Source organism: Ursus americanus, chromosome 9 (assembly GCF_024610735.1).
Source record: "Ursus americanus isolate L20-20 chromosome 9, mUrsAme1.1.p, whole genome shotgun sequence".
NCBI classification, from domain to species: domain Eukaryota; kingdom Metazoa; phylum Chordata; class Mammalia; order Carnivora; family Ursidae; genus Ursus; species Ursus americanus.
The window spans coordinates 31,398,725-31,416,622 of NC_142135.1; the positions used below are offsets into that span (position 1 = coordinate 31,398,725).

The 17,898-nt window shown below is 33.9% G+C and overlaps 1 protein-coding gene across 2 annotated transcripts in view; it reads right to left on the reverse strand.

Moving 5' to 3' along the window:
• ZFPM2 (zinc finger protein, FOG family member 2) overlaps positions 1 to 17,898 on the reverse strand; it is a 443,301-nt gene that overhangs the window by 340,742 nt on the left and 84,661 nt on the right. Inside the window, exon 2 of one of the 2 annotated variants that reach the window (XM_045805812.2) lies at positions 8,892 to 9,050. The exons of the other annotated variant lie outside the window; for it this stretch is intronic. Within the exon in view, the coding sequence (XP_045661768.1) occupies positions 8,892 to 9,050 (159 nt within the window). The remainder of the gene's footprint in view (positions 1 to 8,891; positions 9,051 to 17,898) is intronic. 2 annotated transcript variants of the gene reach the window in all.

Below are 17,898 nucleotides of genomic sequence, written 5' to 3' on the forward strand. Positions count from 1 at the left end.
AGAAAACAAAACCAGTTCTCTATTTCCATAAGTATAACCACCTGAGTTTTAATTCGGTATTAACCTTTAGTAGTTCTGTGACTTTAGCCAAGTTACAGACCCTCTGAAAGTCACAGGTGAAAACAGCACCTACCCTGCAGGACAGTCAGTTGATTAGAGATGACACACGTGCTGCAAGATGTCTGACTTTCAGGAGCAGTCGGCAAATGAAAGTTGTTATTACCATTATTATAATTATTATAATTGGTACGTAGTCTCAATGCCAATCTCTGGAAACTCACTGAACTACAAAAAAGGAGCCGAAAGAGAGATCTGTATTCCTTATCAGTATTTACTCCACTGGTATAACACATCCAGTTATTTTTACTTGACCTTTTAAGAACAACAAAAAAGTGACTGACTTTATGACTATAATTAAATTCATCCGTACCACAGCTTTCACTTCCTTTTATACATTCTACATTTAGGCCCACCAGAGAGAAAGATTATCCCACCAGGTAGTGGAGGGGCAAATTCTTTCATGCTTCCTGTTGCTTCTCAAATGATAATCAAAACATTGCGAGACGTTTTACATACTCACAAGAAGATATGAATTTTATATTAGGACATTGAGAACTTTGAAAATCTTATTTGATTTAAACCTCAAATATGTTAGCACAGAACAAAGAAATTTTTCTCAAATCACTTACAAACTTTAAGGATAAGAAGTAGAGGAGACATGGCTCCTTCTAAGAGATCAGTCTCTCTAAAATGATAACATTTTATCTAAAACCATAATGTGACCAACAGTCAGATGCAAGGTTGTCAACCACGTTAATTCCATATAATTAAAATAAATTAGCTTCCCAGGGTTCTCTAATGCTAATGCTGTGTTCATAATTTAAATTTTCATTATATAAAAAAATAAATTAAGAGTAAGTATATGTAAATGACTAGCAGATATTAATGTAGACCTGTATGAATTGTTATATATATGTTTTTAAACAAAATAAAATAGAAAAAAGGGATTTTTAATAAAAATAGCTATTTATACAATAATAACTTGATCAAAACTATTTTCTCCAAGAAACATGGGCGCTTCATTCTACCCAAAATATCACTGAGAAAATGTAACAACAAAAGGACTTATAAATAAGTAGTTCTCCCTTATAGTACTCAGCTAAAATTAATGATTAATTAATTCAGTATTTAGATTAAAAGTAAAAAAAGTCAATGAACAATGCAGATATCTTTTAATATCCAGATGCTATATATATGATATATCATCATTTATATTATTGTATTATATATCATATATATACACATATATATAGTACCAGGAAATTAAATAAATTTTTACTCTTCTTCTGACTTTCAACATTGAAGGAAAAACAACAAACTAAAGTAAATTTCGCAGGTCAAAAAAATGTTCTTTCACTTACAAAAACCTTAAACATAAAACCAAAAAGGCAATTCCTCTAAATGGTAAAACATGATTTTATATTAATTTTCAAATTTTATTATCAACAACGATGCTGATGTAAAATAAGAATATAACTAAAACTTAGGCAAATATCTCTTGACATCTTATGTAGTCCAGGTAGAAGCAGAATGGAATCCACTTTATTACCATATGAAATTATTTCACAAATAATGAGAGAATTAGGTAATTAAATATTTTATCAAGTCTTAACATATTTCAAAAATATCTTCAGTACACTGCACACTGAAGATCTGTTGATGGTCAGCTTACAGACAAAACAGTAACTTGAGTTTATAATATGCAAAAAAGTAGTCTATATTATCATACATGTTTCATATAAATGATATCATCATGAGTCATTTCAGCACTGCATAAAATCAATCATTTTAATTTTGTTGAATGTATTAAGATAATATATCTGGGATCAGAGATGAGGTAGACAGACAAAGCTTGATCTGACCCTCATATATAAAGCACTACGTAAGTCATGGACAACATTTGTACACCCTCTGGTTCCATCGAAACCAAGAAAACACTGAGTCCCTGTAAGAACAAACTGCCTTCAAATGTTCTCTCATTTTTTCCAATAATTATGGTTTAAGAACAAAATCTATCTGATTCCAAACAAAAACTATGTTTGGGGGACTTTAAGATGGCCATAAAAGGGTGATACTACAATGTCATAGATATTATTTTTTTTCTTCCAATCTCATGAGATAAAAATTGTACAAGCCCAACATAAATACAGTCTCTATTTCTACATTCTAAAAAGAATTCCTTTCCATTTTGCATTGTTAGATGACTTACGTAAGAAAAATTTAAGGATTTTAAAATAAATGTAAAAAAAAAAAAAAGAAGTCCTGGATCCAGGAAAACAGAGTTTGCCAAGGAACAATAATGTCATGTGGAGGGAGGGGGAGGTGGCGCAGAAGGGAAGGGAGGTCCGTGCCAAGCAAAGCTGGGGGCTGTTCAATCAGCTCTATCAGGGCTCCATCAGTGTCTCCACTCCAGCCAAATTCAGAGAAAACAAGGAGTCAAAGATTCAGGTCAATAAGCTTATAGGCGATTTGCACAAACAGTTCCTCCAGCAAGGTAAAAAACAAAGTCATATTGGCTTTTCTTTTTTATGCCTTCTCTTTGAACTCCCTGGTCCAAACACACCCTGGAAATGTCAGTGTTATATGCAAGAATTTTAAAAGCTCAGCTTCTTAATCCCGTTAAGAAAAAAGGAACTAAGTTGCCTATAAAGATCTCCTTCTTTATTGAACTCAAAGTGATTATGGTAGAACTGCCTTTTGCAGATTCTGACTCCAGTTGCCCAAGCATCAGAGGCAAAAGCATGTCATTAAAGGCAGAAGTGAGGAGGAAAGAAAGCATCACCGACTGAGAAGCGTTTATGAAATACAAGTAAATAGACTTTCCGAACTAAAAATAATAATAAAATAAAAAGAAAATAGGAAACAAAACAGTGCAGATGTTTGACACTGAATTGAATGAAAAACAAGCAGTTTCTATTCCCACAACCAAATCTGCATGGTGTTCTTTTTTCTTCTTTCAGCATTAAGGATCTAGATAATATTTTTGTTGCTTTACCTTAACCTGGAAAAGGGGGATAAATGCCAATAATCTAGGCTTGGGTTTGTTACCAAAGAGAAATATGGCTTTTCCTAAGTTATTTCTTAATTTTTAAACGAAACTACAAAACTACATAAACTGAGAGAAAGAAAGAAATGGAATGTGGGGAGGGACATTTCAATGAGTCTGGCAACCCATTGGCAGAAAGAGTTACTAAGCACAATGATAAAACCAACGCTGATACTCACATCTTCTGCATTTTATCTTTCTGATACAAGGATGTGGTATTGTGGAAGGGAGCAAAGTGACTCATATCATCCTCAAACACCCCAAACTGCTCTTCCGGAAACTACATTAATGAGCTACAGATGGAGTCTCATCAAGCCCCTGGCTAAAGGGAGGATTCTGATTGGGGTTATCTGTATCTCCTGACAGCTTCCCCAAATTGCTTGTTTCCATTTCCTACTGGAACCTTTACTTTCTTCAAGCCTTTCTTTTCTAGGTATAAACAAACATGTCAGGACCATGCCTCTTCTCCCAGTTACAACTTAGCCCCCCTCTGTGGCTCACTCAAGCCTTCCATTGTGGTGGAAATCCAACAGATTCCTAGAGCAAGTTGCACAGGTATCACTACACCTCTCCTACTCCCCAGCTCTCTGCTGTCCTCTTCTGGCTTCCTGCGACACTAGCCTCATAGGTAAGATAGATTCCACCCAGAGTACTGGGAGCTCACTCCCTTTCCTCAGGTCTCTGCTCAAAGTTCACCTTCTCCATCACTCTTATAAAATCTCTCTTTCTTTCTCCCCTTTTCTCTTCTCTTCTCTTCTCTTCTCTTCTCTTCTCTTCTCTTCTCTTCTGTTCTCTCCCCTTCTCTTCTCTCCCCTTCTCTTCTCTCGCTTTCGCTCTCCTCTCTCTCTCTCACACACAATCATTCTATTACTCTTAACCTGTTTTGCTTTTCTTCATAGTGCTCAACATCACCCATCATGTTATACAATATGAATTTGCTTATTCATTGTCTGTCTCTCTCCCTGAGAATGAGATTGACTTTTGTCTACTGCTATATCCACAGCACCGAGAAGAGGGTCTGGCACATGCCAGATGCTTAATATATGGGTTGAGTTGAACTGATTTTATCTATTGAACAGAATTGGAAGCTTCTGCCAATCTCATTAAATATCTGTGTATGTTTGCTTTTGGGTTGGTATTAATTACGTCTGGGCTAGAGTTAAACCCAAGTCTGAGTAAGTCAGCTTTTCTTTAATATGCTATGCATTTTTTCTATTTTAAAATTCCTTTAAAATAAAAATATATCCTTTAATTTCTGCAAACAACCTGTGTCAAATATTTTCAAATGTGGTAAGAATGTCCATTGTTACACCATATCAGTCACCTTATTTTGTGGATTTCCATTATGCCCCTTTTTTTCAACCTTAATCTTTCCAGATTGAAGACACCTAATATTAATTCATCTGTCTAGGCTAAGCACTTCACCCAGTGATTTCTCTGACCATTCTCCATACATAGATCCTATGATTCAAAGTAAGGTTTGTTTCTCTTCCAAAATCAACTTTGATGGCATCATTTTCCCTTTCAGCCTTTGTTTAGAGATGACGTCACCAGGAATCAGTTTGTAGGGACCCTCACTACCTTTTCTAGATAATCATTAATAATTCAAAGTTCACTGACATCGTTTCTTTGGAGTTTTCTTTTCTTTTTTTAATAATAGTATGTTCTCCTACCCTACAGTGATATTGACCTGACACTTCTCTTCCTGTTCACACATCCTGTGACATTCTCTTGGAATGTATCCCAAGAATGTCTATTTAATTTCAGTCAACAAACTTGAGTTATTTCAATGAGTGAACTCTTCCTGCAAATAATAAATAACAGCAGACCAGTTTTAGAACTGCTCTATGTCAACCCCACCATGAAACTTACTGTCTCTGTGTTTATGCAGGAATCGCTAATACAGAATATAGAAGAGTTCCCACCTGCCAGCAGGAACATACTAAAAACTTCCCCAGTTGCTTTCCAGGCCACCTAGGTTTCAATTTATATTAGTTTGCTTAGTTTGAAACATGCACTGATGTACTTCCATGTTGACTATATAAACCAGAAGAAAGGCAGAAAACAAATCACCGAAGCACATAGTCCAGTGCCACAGGAAACGTGTAGCACTTATGGACCCAGCCTTGATGTCTTCGTCATCTGTAAATTCAAGGAAATAATTCTTGCTTGTTTCCTTCCCCTCAGAGATACTGTAAGGCAAAATGCCAAATGATCTAAATTCATTGCACAAAAGAGGATGATGCAAATTGTTAGTATTGCTTTATATTTTGCTGAAATTCCTAAAATCTAAGGATAGCAAGCAACTTCGAGAAGAGCATCTTTTAATAAAGAGTTCATTTCATTCATTTGGAAGATGAAAAATAGAGACATGAAATATGCAGCTCACACAAAGTAAGAAGTGATATAAGAAACTTCAACAGAATTGTCAGGTTCCAATTTTAGGCCTGCAACTCTAACAAGGGTTTATTAAAGGTGTTCTTTTTCACCTTTAATTGTGAATATTTATGACTTAGATTCATATGATTAAGAATTTTGCACATTTCATGTTGACATAAAATTCTGACCAACATTTTGACATTTCTGTGGAATATTACATTATGACAGTGATTTGGGTCATATTTAATCACATGTTTTATAATGACTAGCAATAATATTAATAAATGCTTCAAGACTTGTAAAAAGGCCTGCCCTTTGACAACAAGGAAATAGACAGTATCTATATGAAAGTGAGGAAAATACCACAACAATAAGAGCAGAATCATTTTAAATACTGAAAATATCCTGTATAATGCAGCTCAATTTCAAAAGGAAGTAGGAACTTTTACTTATGAAGAGCTATGTCTTCATAGATACACAAAAAGCAGAGTTTTTCCTACTTTTTTTTTAATAAAAAGGAAAGTCACGATGGCTTATGATTGCTTTTATACACAGCACAGTTGCTAAGATACAAATGAAGATAGACTGTAACTTTATGTGCATCCTCAGTACCCTCCGCTGACTGTCCGAATACCTTGTTTGGAACACTGAAAATATTTTAACCGTGCTTTCTGATCTGGGTTTTTAAACTACTATCCTTTGTTTAATACAAAGAAAGCATTTGATGTTCAAAAGCATTATCCCTGGAACTCAGTAAAGAAACCATGTCCTTGCTAGATTTTAATCATGTCTAGATCTTTGGCTGAAGAAACTTTCTAAAGAATCCAATTCTTTTTCATGTATATACACACACACACACACACACACACACACACACACACAATTTTTATGTTGTTGTAAATGACTTACAATATGTGCAAAAATACACTTCATCAGTGACCCCAAGCTGAAGATATTTTTCTTCAGGAGAACAGTTCTTATACACTCCTGCATCATGATGGTGGCGTCATTAACCATTTACATACTTACACTCTTTTAATGCTAACCCTATCTTCTTCCCTGAAACTCAGAAGAAAACATAATTGTGTGTCACTGAGACTAATACGTGAATTTCTACAGAAAGATTAGCTTCCAGTTTTCCAGAGAGAAAATTTTCTCTTCCGATTGTAGCTAATCAACTTAAGTGAAAAATGGACGGAATCCCTACTATGATCTCAGGGGGATGCAGTATCTGTCAAAGTGCTGGCTCTCTTTTCTGCCAGTTCCTACCAACTTCAGTGAAAATCTCCTGGCCTCACATTTTATGAGAGTAAAATAATGAAATACTTTTCCTATTAAATAAGGCGACAGCAGTTTGCAATAGTTACAGTTGTATTTTTTCCGCAAAATATTATGTGAAAATGAAAATTCTTATTTCCACCTATCATTACTTTCTAGTTTCAAACTAAACATTAGGAAGTTATTTATAACATGTAATACATTAATTGTATATTTCTTTATAATTTTACATTAATTTGTATTTTAATGATATATTTAATTATATATATTTTCTCCTAAGATACTACTAACTTAAAACTTGGAGTTCTACATTCTTTTGTTAAGCATAGCCCTTTATAAATGATCACCCCAAAATGTACTCTAGTAATACCTTTCACTACTGCCTCTCTGGATTAATGAAATTGATAACGATGGCTGAATCCACATACTAACTCTTTTTATAAGAACAAGAAGAATAAGTGGTACATGCTAACTCTTGGTTCCTTCTATTTATTGTAATCCTATAACATAAGGCAGGTACTCTACCATGATTTAAAAATATATTTCCTAAAAAACAGGGAACATGAAATCTCTTCAAATACAGATTTAAACACTGCTCATTTTCAGCCAGCTTTCACATGTATTGCTGTGGCTGCTATAACCAAGAAACGGTTCTAGCACCCACAACAACTACAGAAAATACTAATTTGGTCTGAAGTCTAAGTCAACACTACCAAAGAAGGACTACTCAGGCCATACCATTCTCATTTTCAACGGAAAGCCTCCAATGTGGGAGACAAGGGCCAGGTTACAAAGTCATCTTGAGGTCTTCAAGAGTTAATGGTCAAGAAGGTTTTCTTAACTTCAGGGCAGCATGTGGCCATTCCATTTCCACAGTTTTTGGGGTTCTACTGACCACAGGGATGAGAACTGGCTGACTTCTTTTGTTTCTAACATACCAGCAACAGAAAGTCATACTGGAATTTTAACAATGTATATCAAACATATATGTGGCCCCTGAGATGGGTATTGGTGGTTTTGGGGGAAGCTAGATCATCATTCTTAATTACAGGCTGTCAAGTCTGATCAACAAACTTACACACATTAAAAAACTTGGTTTCACATCATTTCTCTGCCTAAAAAATACAGACATCCAAATAAAAATGGTAAATAACACAAACACAGACATATAGAGATAGACACGCAGTCATGCCCTCTAGGAAACGGTCATGGTAAACTCAGCAAAAGCAGCTGTTCTAAACCAACTAAGTGACCTAAATACTTAGGAGGCGACAGAGGACCCATCTTACTTGCAAAGACAGAACAGTTAAATAAGAAAAAAAAATTTAAATCATGAGAAACCTTGGACACACTTTTGAGAAAAGCAAGCAAATGAGTATACCTGCTCAATGAAGACATGGTTACTGGCAAGGCCACCTGGCTCAAAGTCAAGGGTAGAAATAAACTGACATACACTGTCTCAGGTGTTTCTTCCAGCATAATGTTAATGTGTTAAAAGACAATCTAGGACGGGAAAATAGTGTGTATTTTCTTATTTGACACAGTATTAAAAAGTACCAGCCTCAGTTTTAAAAGTCAATGTCAAACTACCTAAAGCATTCAGTTTATTTATTTTTATTTATTTTTTTTTTATTAAGTAAACTCTAAGCCCACTATGGGGCTCAAACTCACAACCCAGAGATCAAGAGTCACATGTTCTACTGACTGAGCCAGGCAGGTGCCCCTTAAGCATTCAGTTTTTAAAAGGAGTGAGCCAGAACCTTGGGGCTGGAACCAACTGCCCTATTCAGTGCTTATACTCAGTGCCTTGCAAACAACTGGCATTCATGAAATAATTGCAAAAGAATAAATGAATACATGATACACATAAAATATATTAGAATGAATTGGCCAATAAACATGAAAATATTTTTTAAATATACAAAATGACTTACTAAAGTGGGATTACTTCGTTTAGCCCTCAAAACAGCATTTTATGTTTAAAAAATTCGGCAGGTATTTTCAGACACTTGAATTACATTTTCAGCACTTCGAGCATTTTTATTGCACTCTATCAGTGCATTTTTTAAACTTTAAAAATCATCTGAGTAAACGGACTCACAGATTGCATCTAGCCATTAATGATTACCTTTGTTACAAAAGTATTCCACTTCTTCACAGCTCAGATTTTCAGGCCCAAATTCTGTAGAAAAGCTTTCCTCCAATGGAAAGTCCCCTTTTGAGATGATGTCTGTTTCCTCTGATGGACACTCTTCTTCTTCCTCTTCAATGGCATCTTCTAGCGGCCCTTGAAAAAGAATCAGGGACACTGTACCAAAAACATCCAAAGAAGACAGTGAAATAAAATCCTTTAATAGAGTCTTTTGATTAAAGTGGTGAGAAAAAAAATGTATTCTATAAATAGGCCAAGCAGTATCAGCAAGGGGACTCACACAGGATAATGCCACCTTCATATTCACAAGAAACAATGACCTATAATGAGAAGTGGAAGGAAACCAGTGCCTGGAGTTACAACGTAGAAAGCCACCTCCATCTTCAACCCTTCCCCACCCCCAATTCCAAACCCAAAGCTGCTGCTTCTTCTTCTGCTTCTTCTTCTTCTTCTTTTTTTTAATTCTCTCCCGAAGAGCAAAACTGTGCACTTTATGTTCATTTGTTAGAATTAACTGCCTGGTAAAGAGTACAAGTCTCTTTTACATCGTTGTACAATTTTACCTGAGATTTTAATAAAGATTTAAAGTAATTGAATGCATTTTAATTGAACTGAGATTTTAATAAAGTCTATACTTTTAAAAATCCATCTTAAGAGTGGATTCCAAGAAAAGATTTCATTATATGTGTTTGAGGCTTGAAGAAAAATTACATATTTTTCTCCCTGATGAAAGCATAACCCTATTCATAATTAATTGAATTTTTTCTGAAATGAAAAGTAGTTTTCTAATGAAAAAATGTAATTTGTATTTATGTGATACTTTTTCAGTAATAAAAATACAACTCCCTTAGAGTGAATGAGAGTGAGGTGCACTACATTAATGGACCTATTTTACTGAAAGGAAAGGGAGGGCTGTCGTTGTTCAAATGGGTCTAAAGTGGACTTTACGTGGGGATACCACATGGCTGGTTGTGAATCTCTGACCGCCCCACAGAAGCAAAGTGTCCAACTCATTTTACTAAGCAGAAGTCTGCATTTGTTCCTAAAAGAAGCAATGTGGCATTTTATCCAAAGAACACAATTATGGTAATTTGTACTAATTGTCACTCACACCCACAGTCTCATCAGACAGGCTAACTACTGAAAAGGCTTTGGCGGTCTCTCTCTTACTTCTCAGAAATGCGCTGGGAAATTTTCAGGGCCAAAGAAGAAATCTTATAATTTAAAAGTAGTGCACATGTTAAAAATTTATATATGTGGGGGCAAACAGGAATAGGTACATACAGCACAGGAGTGTATCTGTGGTTTTCCCAAAAGCAAGTTTTCAAAAGGGCAGAATTCATATTGAAACCCTCATGGACAAAATTAGTTGCATGGATTTAAATTAAGGGACATCCAACCAAAAATTTCTTACAGAGTTTCTTTGTCCTTTTTACAATTTATTTTTTCTCTTTTTTCCCAAAATAACAAATGTTAAGGAAAAAAGAATGCTTTAATTCCGAACGCTCTGGTAACGTACTTTCTTATACTCAAGGTGGAGAGGGAAAAAAAAGACCCATCACAGATTTTTGCACAAACTACATTCAAAAGTCATGGGTCTCATATTAATTTTTATCTCTTATTCATTATTTCAAGTTTAAAAGCATAATTTTTTTAACTCTTAAAACAATTATGTCAAGTAGCAAGTATGCAGAGAATACACAAATAGTAATATTGTAAAATATTATAATCATTAGAACATTTATCTGATAATTCTAATTATTAATTCTGAGTCTAATGAAGAATAGAATAGATTATTTTCCATTTTTTTTCAAACAACTTAATTGGAATAACAATTTTGGTCAAAATAAGACATGTGAAGCTGTCTCATTTGATTTCAAGTAAAATCTCAAAGCACTTTTTTATGTTATCTTTAAAATAACTCAATGAATCAGGTATGAGAATTAATACTATTTTTATTTTGTAGACGTGGAAGATAAAGTTCAGGAAGTTAGCTAACCAGAATAAGATTAGACTCTAATAAGTGAAAAAAATTGATGCAAAAACCCAAGATTTTAAAATATCTTTTATTAATATACCATACTACTATGCAAAATATACTTCGGTAGTTACAGACACAATCCTTCACAAATAAATCAATAAAACACAAAAATCTTCTGAAATGTTTAGTACATATTAGCCTATTTATTTATAAATGCTTAAAATTTATGTCTTTAAAAATTGAGAAACCTCTTGTTGCTCTTCTAAGATTACTGAGAATATATGTTACAAAGTTATTAGATCCCCTCTCCAGAAAAATCAGGAAGATCTTCTTGCAGATTTTACCAAAACTAAAATAGTTGGTTACTAATATTTAATTATTTACATAATTTATATCCATACTAAATATCAGTCTGCAAAGAAACTGCCTTAATAGCAGTTATAGCAGAAATGACAATATATATTTTTTCTGGAATATTTGCTCTAAGTTTTGCTAACAAAGAATAACTCTCTAGTTGTAAAATAAATAGTTTAAATAATTCACATCTATTTTAGTGAATTTCTTTTTTTCCCCCCTCATCTCTGGATGCTCTTCAATTACAAAAGCCTATATATTAAAAAGATAATTCATGTATATTGTAGGAATAAAATCAATAGTGATAAAAATGCTTTCTTTTTTTAAAAAATTAAATTCTGAGCATACATGCTAACATTCTTAGGATTTTTATTCAAGATAATATGTAACTGAACAATTATTTAAAATAGTCAATGACAACGAATTGGCTTTTATAGTATGTCAAATTCAAACTTAACAGTTTTAGTAAAAATTAAATGGAAAAGCTCATGTGAAAATTTGATAGGAAACAAAACAACTGTGCTTAATAAACCTCTAACCAAGCCATCCCTGTTACGGTTATATATGTATATTTATATTTTATTTATCAAAGATTATGGTAAGATCTTAATTGATAATATAGTATTCTATATTCCAGGGGCTCTTTTATTTTATACACTGGCTATCGATATGCAATTTCAAGCATAAAATTGAAAAGAAGCACTTATTTTCAAAACCAAACTACAAAAGCCCAAATGAAAGGTGAAAAATTCTTGAGCTCGTTGTTCAAAATACACGAGATCTCATTGCCAATATTTAGAACAGGCCACAGAAAGGTGATTTAATGGCCAACTTGTATTTCTCCCAAAGCAAGTGTCAGATTTATATAATTTGCTGTACTTTAAATGTGAAATTACGAACCATTCCTTTCACCATGCTATCATATCAGGCTCTGGCAAAAAAGGGTTTCTCTTAAAATGCATAGTATTTATGGTTTAAGATCAGATCACACCCTACTCTCTATATTGCATGTTTCTTTAACAGGAAAACCTTACAGATAATCGGTGGCCATAAACTAACATTTTAAAAGGGTAAGAGACACTTGAAGCACAAGTATAATTAATAGCAGCAATGAAGGAGGGAATGAAGGAACCTCGTGTGTATGGATTAGTGGGCACAGAAGTCCACTTCAGAAAAATCACCACACATAATTTGACACAAATAATAATATCTACTCAGAAAAGGCTCACGACTGAGCTCCATGTGCCCTCATGGAGAAAATTACTTCTGATTGAGGCCACTTGGCAGGCAAGTGTAAGGAAATCTGAATTCCAGCTCCTCAACTGCCTCTGATTTATAGATATTTAAACACAGTTGCCAGAATTAATAGTCTTAATGTGTATAAATATAAATATTTACCTCACTTTAAAATGCTAATAATTAGCTGTACATCCTAAAGCTATGAATACAATGGTGCTGTATGTCAGGCCCATGATGCTGTTAATCGTCTCTCAGAAGAGTAGGCATCCTTCCACATTTTATACTCGATGAAGGACAGAGATTACTGGGAGATGCAGGTGGGCACAAAGTAATACCTCCATTTTCAGGGAGGGAAATAACTGGGTACTTGGGAACCATTTGAATGGACCACAGCTACCTTTGCCCTCTAAAGATAAAGCTGAAGCTAAGAAGATTCACAACACCTGACAATACAGATTGCCATCCAGTGCATGGTACAGCCTTTCATTCAGCTAGTACCAAGAGCTGTATTACAAAAGCTGCACCTAAGTGTGGGAAAATTTTTCACTTGGTGGTTGTTTCTATGATATGCACTTGGTAAGGGCAAATGGGATGTTCAAAATTAAGTAGTCCCAGCTTATATACTGGTAGCATAATTATTGAATAAAATGAAGATAAAGAATGGGATGGTTAAGAAACAGTTTGAGAAGTACTTACTCCCTAGATAAATAAATTAATGAGAAAAATATTGCTACAGTTTCAGGTGGTTAAAGAAATCCCTGAAGCCTACCCATACCCTCTGGAGTAAGAGCTAGAAGGCGACAAAGAACACTTAAAGGAATAATAATAATTAAAAAAATCTATCTATCTATCTATCTATCTATCTATCTATCTATCTAACAATGAGAATTCAGAGGAAAGAAGATTAAAATAAGCAATACTATGAGGATTTTCAAGAAATATTAAGGACCAACATAGTAAATATTAAATCAAATATATGTGTCTTCCAACATATATTGTCTCAATCAATAACTTCCTACTATGGCAGCCTACTATAAATTAGACCAACCTTCACCTTAATGTCAGATTGTCTTCATTCATATAAATTCAAAGCACTTCAGAAAAAAGCACCCAAGAAAGAAATTAAATTATGCAGAAATTAATATACATTGCCAAGTATGAGAGGAGAAAGAAATGCCAAATTCTATGGTTTCGATGCACTATCCCCCAAAAGAGGTCCTTTCTCTCGCTGGCATTAATTTATTAGAAATTATTTCAGTTTGGTTTTGCGTGCCTTCTGATTAAAACAAGAAAAACACATTGTCATAATGGAACTATAGAAAGCATTCAACCTCCTCCCCATGCATTAATATTCTAAGCAGTCTAGAGGCTGCACAAGACTAGCCACCTAGCAAAATGAGACTGTTTCAGAATACTGGGCAGCCTTGATTGCAACTGACAGGTGGGAAGAAAGTCACATTAAAATATTATCATTCCCAATAATTACAATAATCCATCATAGCGTGCTCAGAAATTCTACTAGGTGAGTTTCTTCCGAAAACATACAAATATTTCCAAACCTTTTTATTTCGGGCTTCTTAATGTATGACATTTCAGATCATTTTTATATCTGATAGTGTTATTAATATTAAAACTTCCATCACAAACTTTATATCATTTTACTCATGCACAGAACAAAGAATGCATACCAATGGAATAATGGAATAAATTTCTCAAAATATTAATAAATTAATGAAAATGAAAATGATGTTGTCCCCAAGTTGCCAACTCCTATTTCATGTTCCTTTAAAGTCATTTGCAAAAGATCTACTCAGACAAAGAAATAAGAAGGTATGCAAAACCTTCTAATATATATAAAACATAGGGATCTCTAAACCAGACAATTAAAGCAATAATATATACCAGGCTTTAATTAATACATAATAATTGAGCCACATTTATCATGTGATGCTACCTTTCAAAAGGCAAATATGAAAATATACACTAGGGATAGACAAATCCTAGCTCACACTTAATATTCAATACACAAATGTGTCAAAATTGTATACAGGCATGCTCTATTTTAATTGATAGGTAAAAGGAGTTACAATAGAATTTCCATTCTAAAATTATGTTACACTTTCTATATGTGATGGAAATGAGGCAGTGGATTGATGTTTAAATTGGATGCCTTATTGCTTAATGAATGCCCTTGTATTCTAGCCTCAGAGTTCTTTGTTAAATTCGTAATGATTTTCATAAAATACAAAATACAAGAAAGATTTTACATCTAATAAGATGATTTTAAGAAAGATTTTAGGTTTCATACATTCTGTACATATATGGCCTGCCTGTTCAATCAGAAATGGGAAATAACAACTCAACTCTAAATCAAAAAGCAGAAATCCACAAAAATGTGCACCTTCCCATCTCGTTAGGGAGTAGGAACATTTCTATCTTCAGAGTACTAACATCTTTTTACCTATTTGATCTGGAGCAGATTCTGTGGCTTTCAGTAGTTCCTCCCTTAGAGTTTTCAACTGCTAGACTCAGACTTCCTTATGAATTATCATTACCCTGTAGGCACACCTCAAAATGCTTCTCACTCAGTTCCTATTACATTTGTCTCATGCATATCCCACAGCACCATTTAATGAGAAGGGGCAGGGAAGAGGGATCTCTTTGGACAGTGCAAATCCGTACTAACTCATGTAATTGAGCTTAACAGCAAGAATAAAGCCTTATTTCTGTAGTCAAAAAAAAAATAGTATTTAAACGAGCAAGTTCTTCCTGCAGTCACTCACTTTTAACAATAGTTGCATCAGGGGATCTAGTAGGAAGGAAACATTTTTATTAATTTTTCTCTTATCTCCCAGAAGAATGTTGATTTTTTTCATTTGCGTTTGTTGCCTGCAGGTAGCAGACCAGAGAATCATATAGTAGAAATACTTCTTTTTTGATTAATTTCTTTCCATGTGTTATGTTATTTCTTATATATAATTGATTTTGGGCTTTGCTCATAGCTGTACATCTTTTTCATATCTACACCAACTGCTGTCCTTCAATCTAAAAAGTTGAAGGAAATTACCTGAATTTTGTTAAGTTTATTAAAAATGAGATCTGTGAATATTTAAATTGAGTTTTGAAATGTTAATGCAAAAAAAGATATTAGAGAATTTTTAATGGAGGGTTCAAATCTGACCATATTCCATTGTAAAAAGAAGGGAAGGGGGTCAAGTTATATTCAAATTGTTTCTTTAGGGGGAAAAAAACGAATTCTTTGATTTTATAAAAATAGAGTAATGTTCTTTGCTGCAAGGTCTTTAGCCATTTTATAGATGGCAGTATTAATACTTCTTATGTATAAATCTGAAAACAATTTAAATTCTTTAATTCCCCCTGCCCTGAAATGCTTTGTTTTGGAAGACTTCACATTAACTGAATATAAAGTTAACAAGAAAATAGCAATTTTGCTGCTGGCGAGCAGCAACTAATCTTACATAGTAGACTAACCACTGATACCACTGCTACCACAGGAAAAATAAAGTCAGATGAGGAAATATGACAAATTTGAACTGGAATCTCTAATGACTACTCTCAGGAAGTAACTCAGGCATTGAAAAAATTCAGTTCATTAGTAAATGCCTTGTGCATTGACCCAGGAAGTTAGTGACAGAGATGGCATTGAAATTAAAATATTTTGTAATCAGGTCTCCCTCCAGAGCCCCATAAAGCCATTCTCAGTTTACTGAAGATGGTAACTCTATCATAAAGAAATATGAGAGTATATTCATCACTAAAACAATATATTTTTATATGATTGTGATGTATTTCAATAATAAAAAGCCCCTAATTGATAATAAGCACAAAAGATGAAAGGCTTATATATTATTTTGTTCTCTTTATGAGACTTCCGTGTATTCATTTATTCATTCTTTCTTTATTCATTTAACCAGTATTTCTTGAGGGTGAGGAACATGGCAGGCACTGTGTTAGGTCCCAGGAATTTTTCCCCCAAGTGAATACTGCTCTCACAACAAAAACATCACATGTTACCCAAGATATGTATATAGCACACTGGATCTTTAAAAGCCCTATGAGTAAGAAAGGAAAGGATCTGAACCTATCCACAGAGCCTCTTATAAATGATATGATTATTAAGTAAATTAATCGAGACCTACAACCTTATAGACTTATACAAGAAAAAAATATCCATTTTCTATATTTCTGTTATTTTTTATTTGACACACAATATTATAGGAGTTTTAGGTGTACAACATAGTGATTCAACTTCTCTATATGTTATACTATAGTCACCACAAGTGTACCTACATCTGTCACCATACAACACTATTACAATGCCATTGACTATAGTCCCTATTCTATACCTTGTATTCTTGTGGCTTATCCATTCCACAACTGAAAACCTGTATCCCAATTCCAGATTTCATGAAATACTAACTACAAAGCTGTAGTAACCAAAACAGTATGGTACTGGTACAAGAACAGACACATAGATCACATAGGACAGAATAGACAGCCCCTAAAGAAACCCATACTTTCATGGTCAATTAATCTACGACAAAGAAGGCAAGAAGATACAGTGAGGAAAAGACAAGTCTCTTCAATAAATAGTGCTGGGAAAACTGGACAGCTACATGCAAGAGAATAAAACTGGACTGCTTTCTAACAGCAGACACAAAAATAAACTCAAAATGAATTAAAGACCTAAATATCAGACCTAAAACCATAAAAATCCTAGAAGAGAACCCAGGCAGTAATTTCTCTGACACTGGCCACAGTAACATTTTCCTAGATATGTCTGCTGCGGCAAGGGAAACAAAAGCAAAAATAAACTATTGGGACTACGGCAATATACACTTTCTTGAGAAATGTCAAAGCACCATCGAACTACAGTCAGTAGTCTTAGCTAACAAAGTAAATTCTACAAAACTAGTCGATAGCATCCTAATTAGTTACATAACAAAGTTAAATTAGTACAAGCAAAAGAGATGTGATTTTTAAAAATCATCTTATTTAAGTAGAGATATAAAAGAATAGGGAAAAAGCACTTGTAGTCTCTTGACTCTAGAACGGATATATATCTCTCTTCCTAAAGCGAATCAAAGATAATGTGTATGTTGAATTTTTAAAAGTCAGCTTCAAAAGCACTAGACGGTGGATACTAAACAAAGCATTCTGATGATTAACTTTCTTACGCAATCTTGTAAGGCAAAGATGAATCAAGCATGGTCCTTAAAAACGTTCAGTATGCACTTCTTTGTCTCACATGCAACATATTTGTCTCATATGAAAATATCTAGTAGATATAGCTACATGCAGGAAATGAAGGAAAAATATTCCTTGCAAAAAAATTCATTGCAAAGCTTTGCAGGAAAAATTTAATTAGAAGAGAAAGTCAACAAAAAT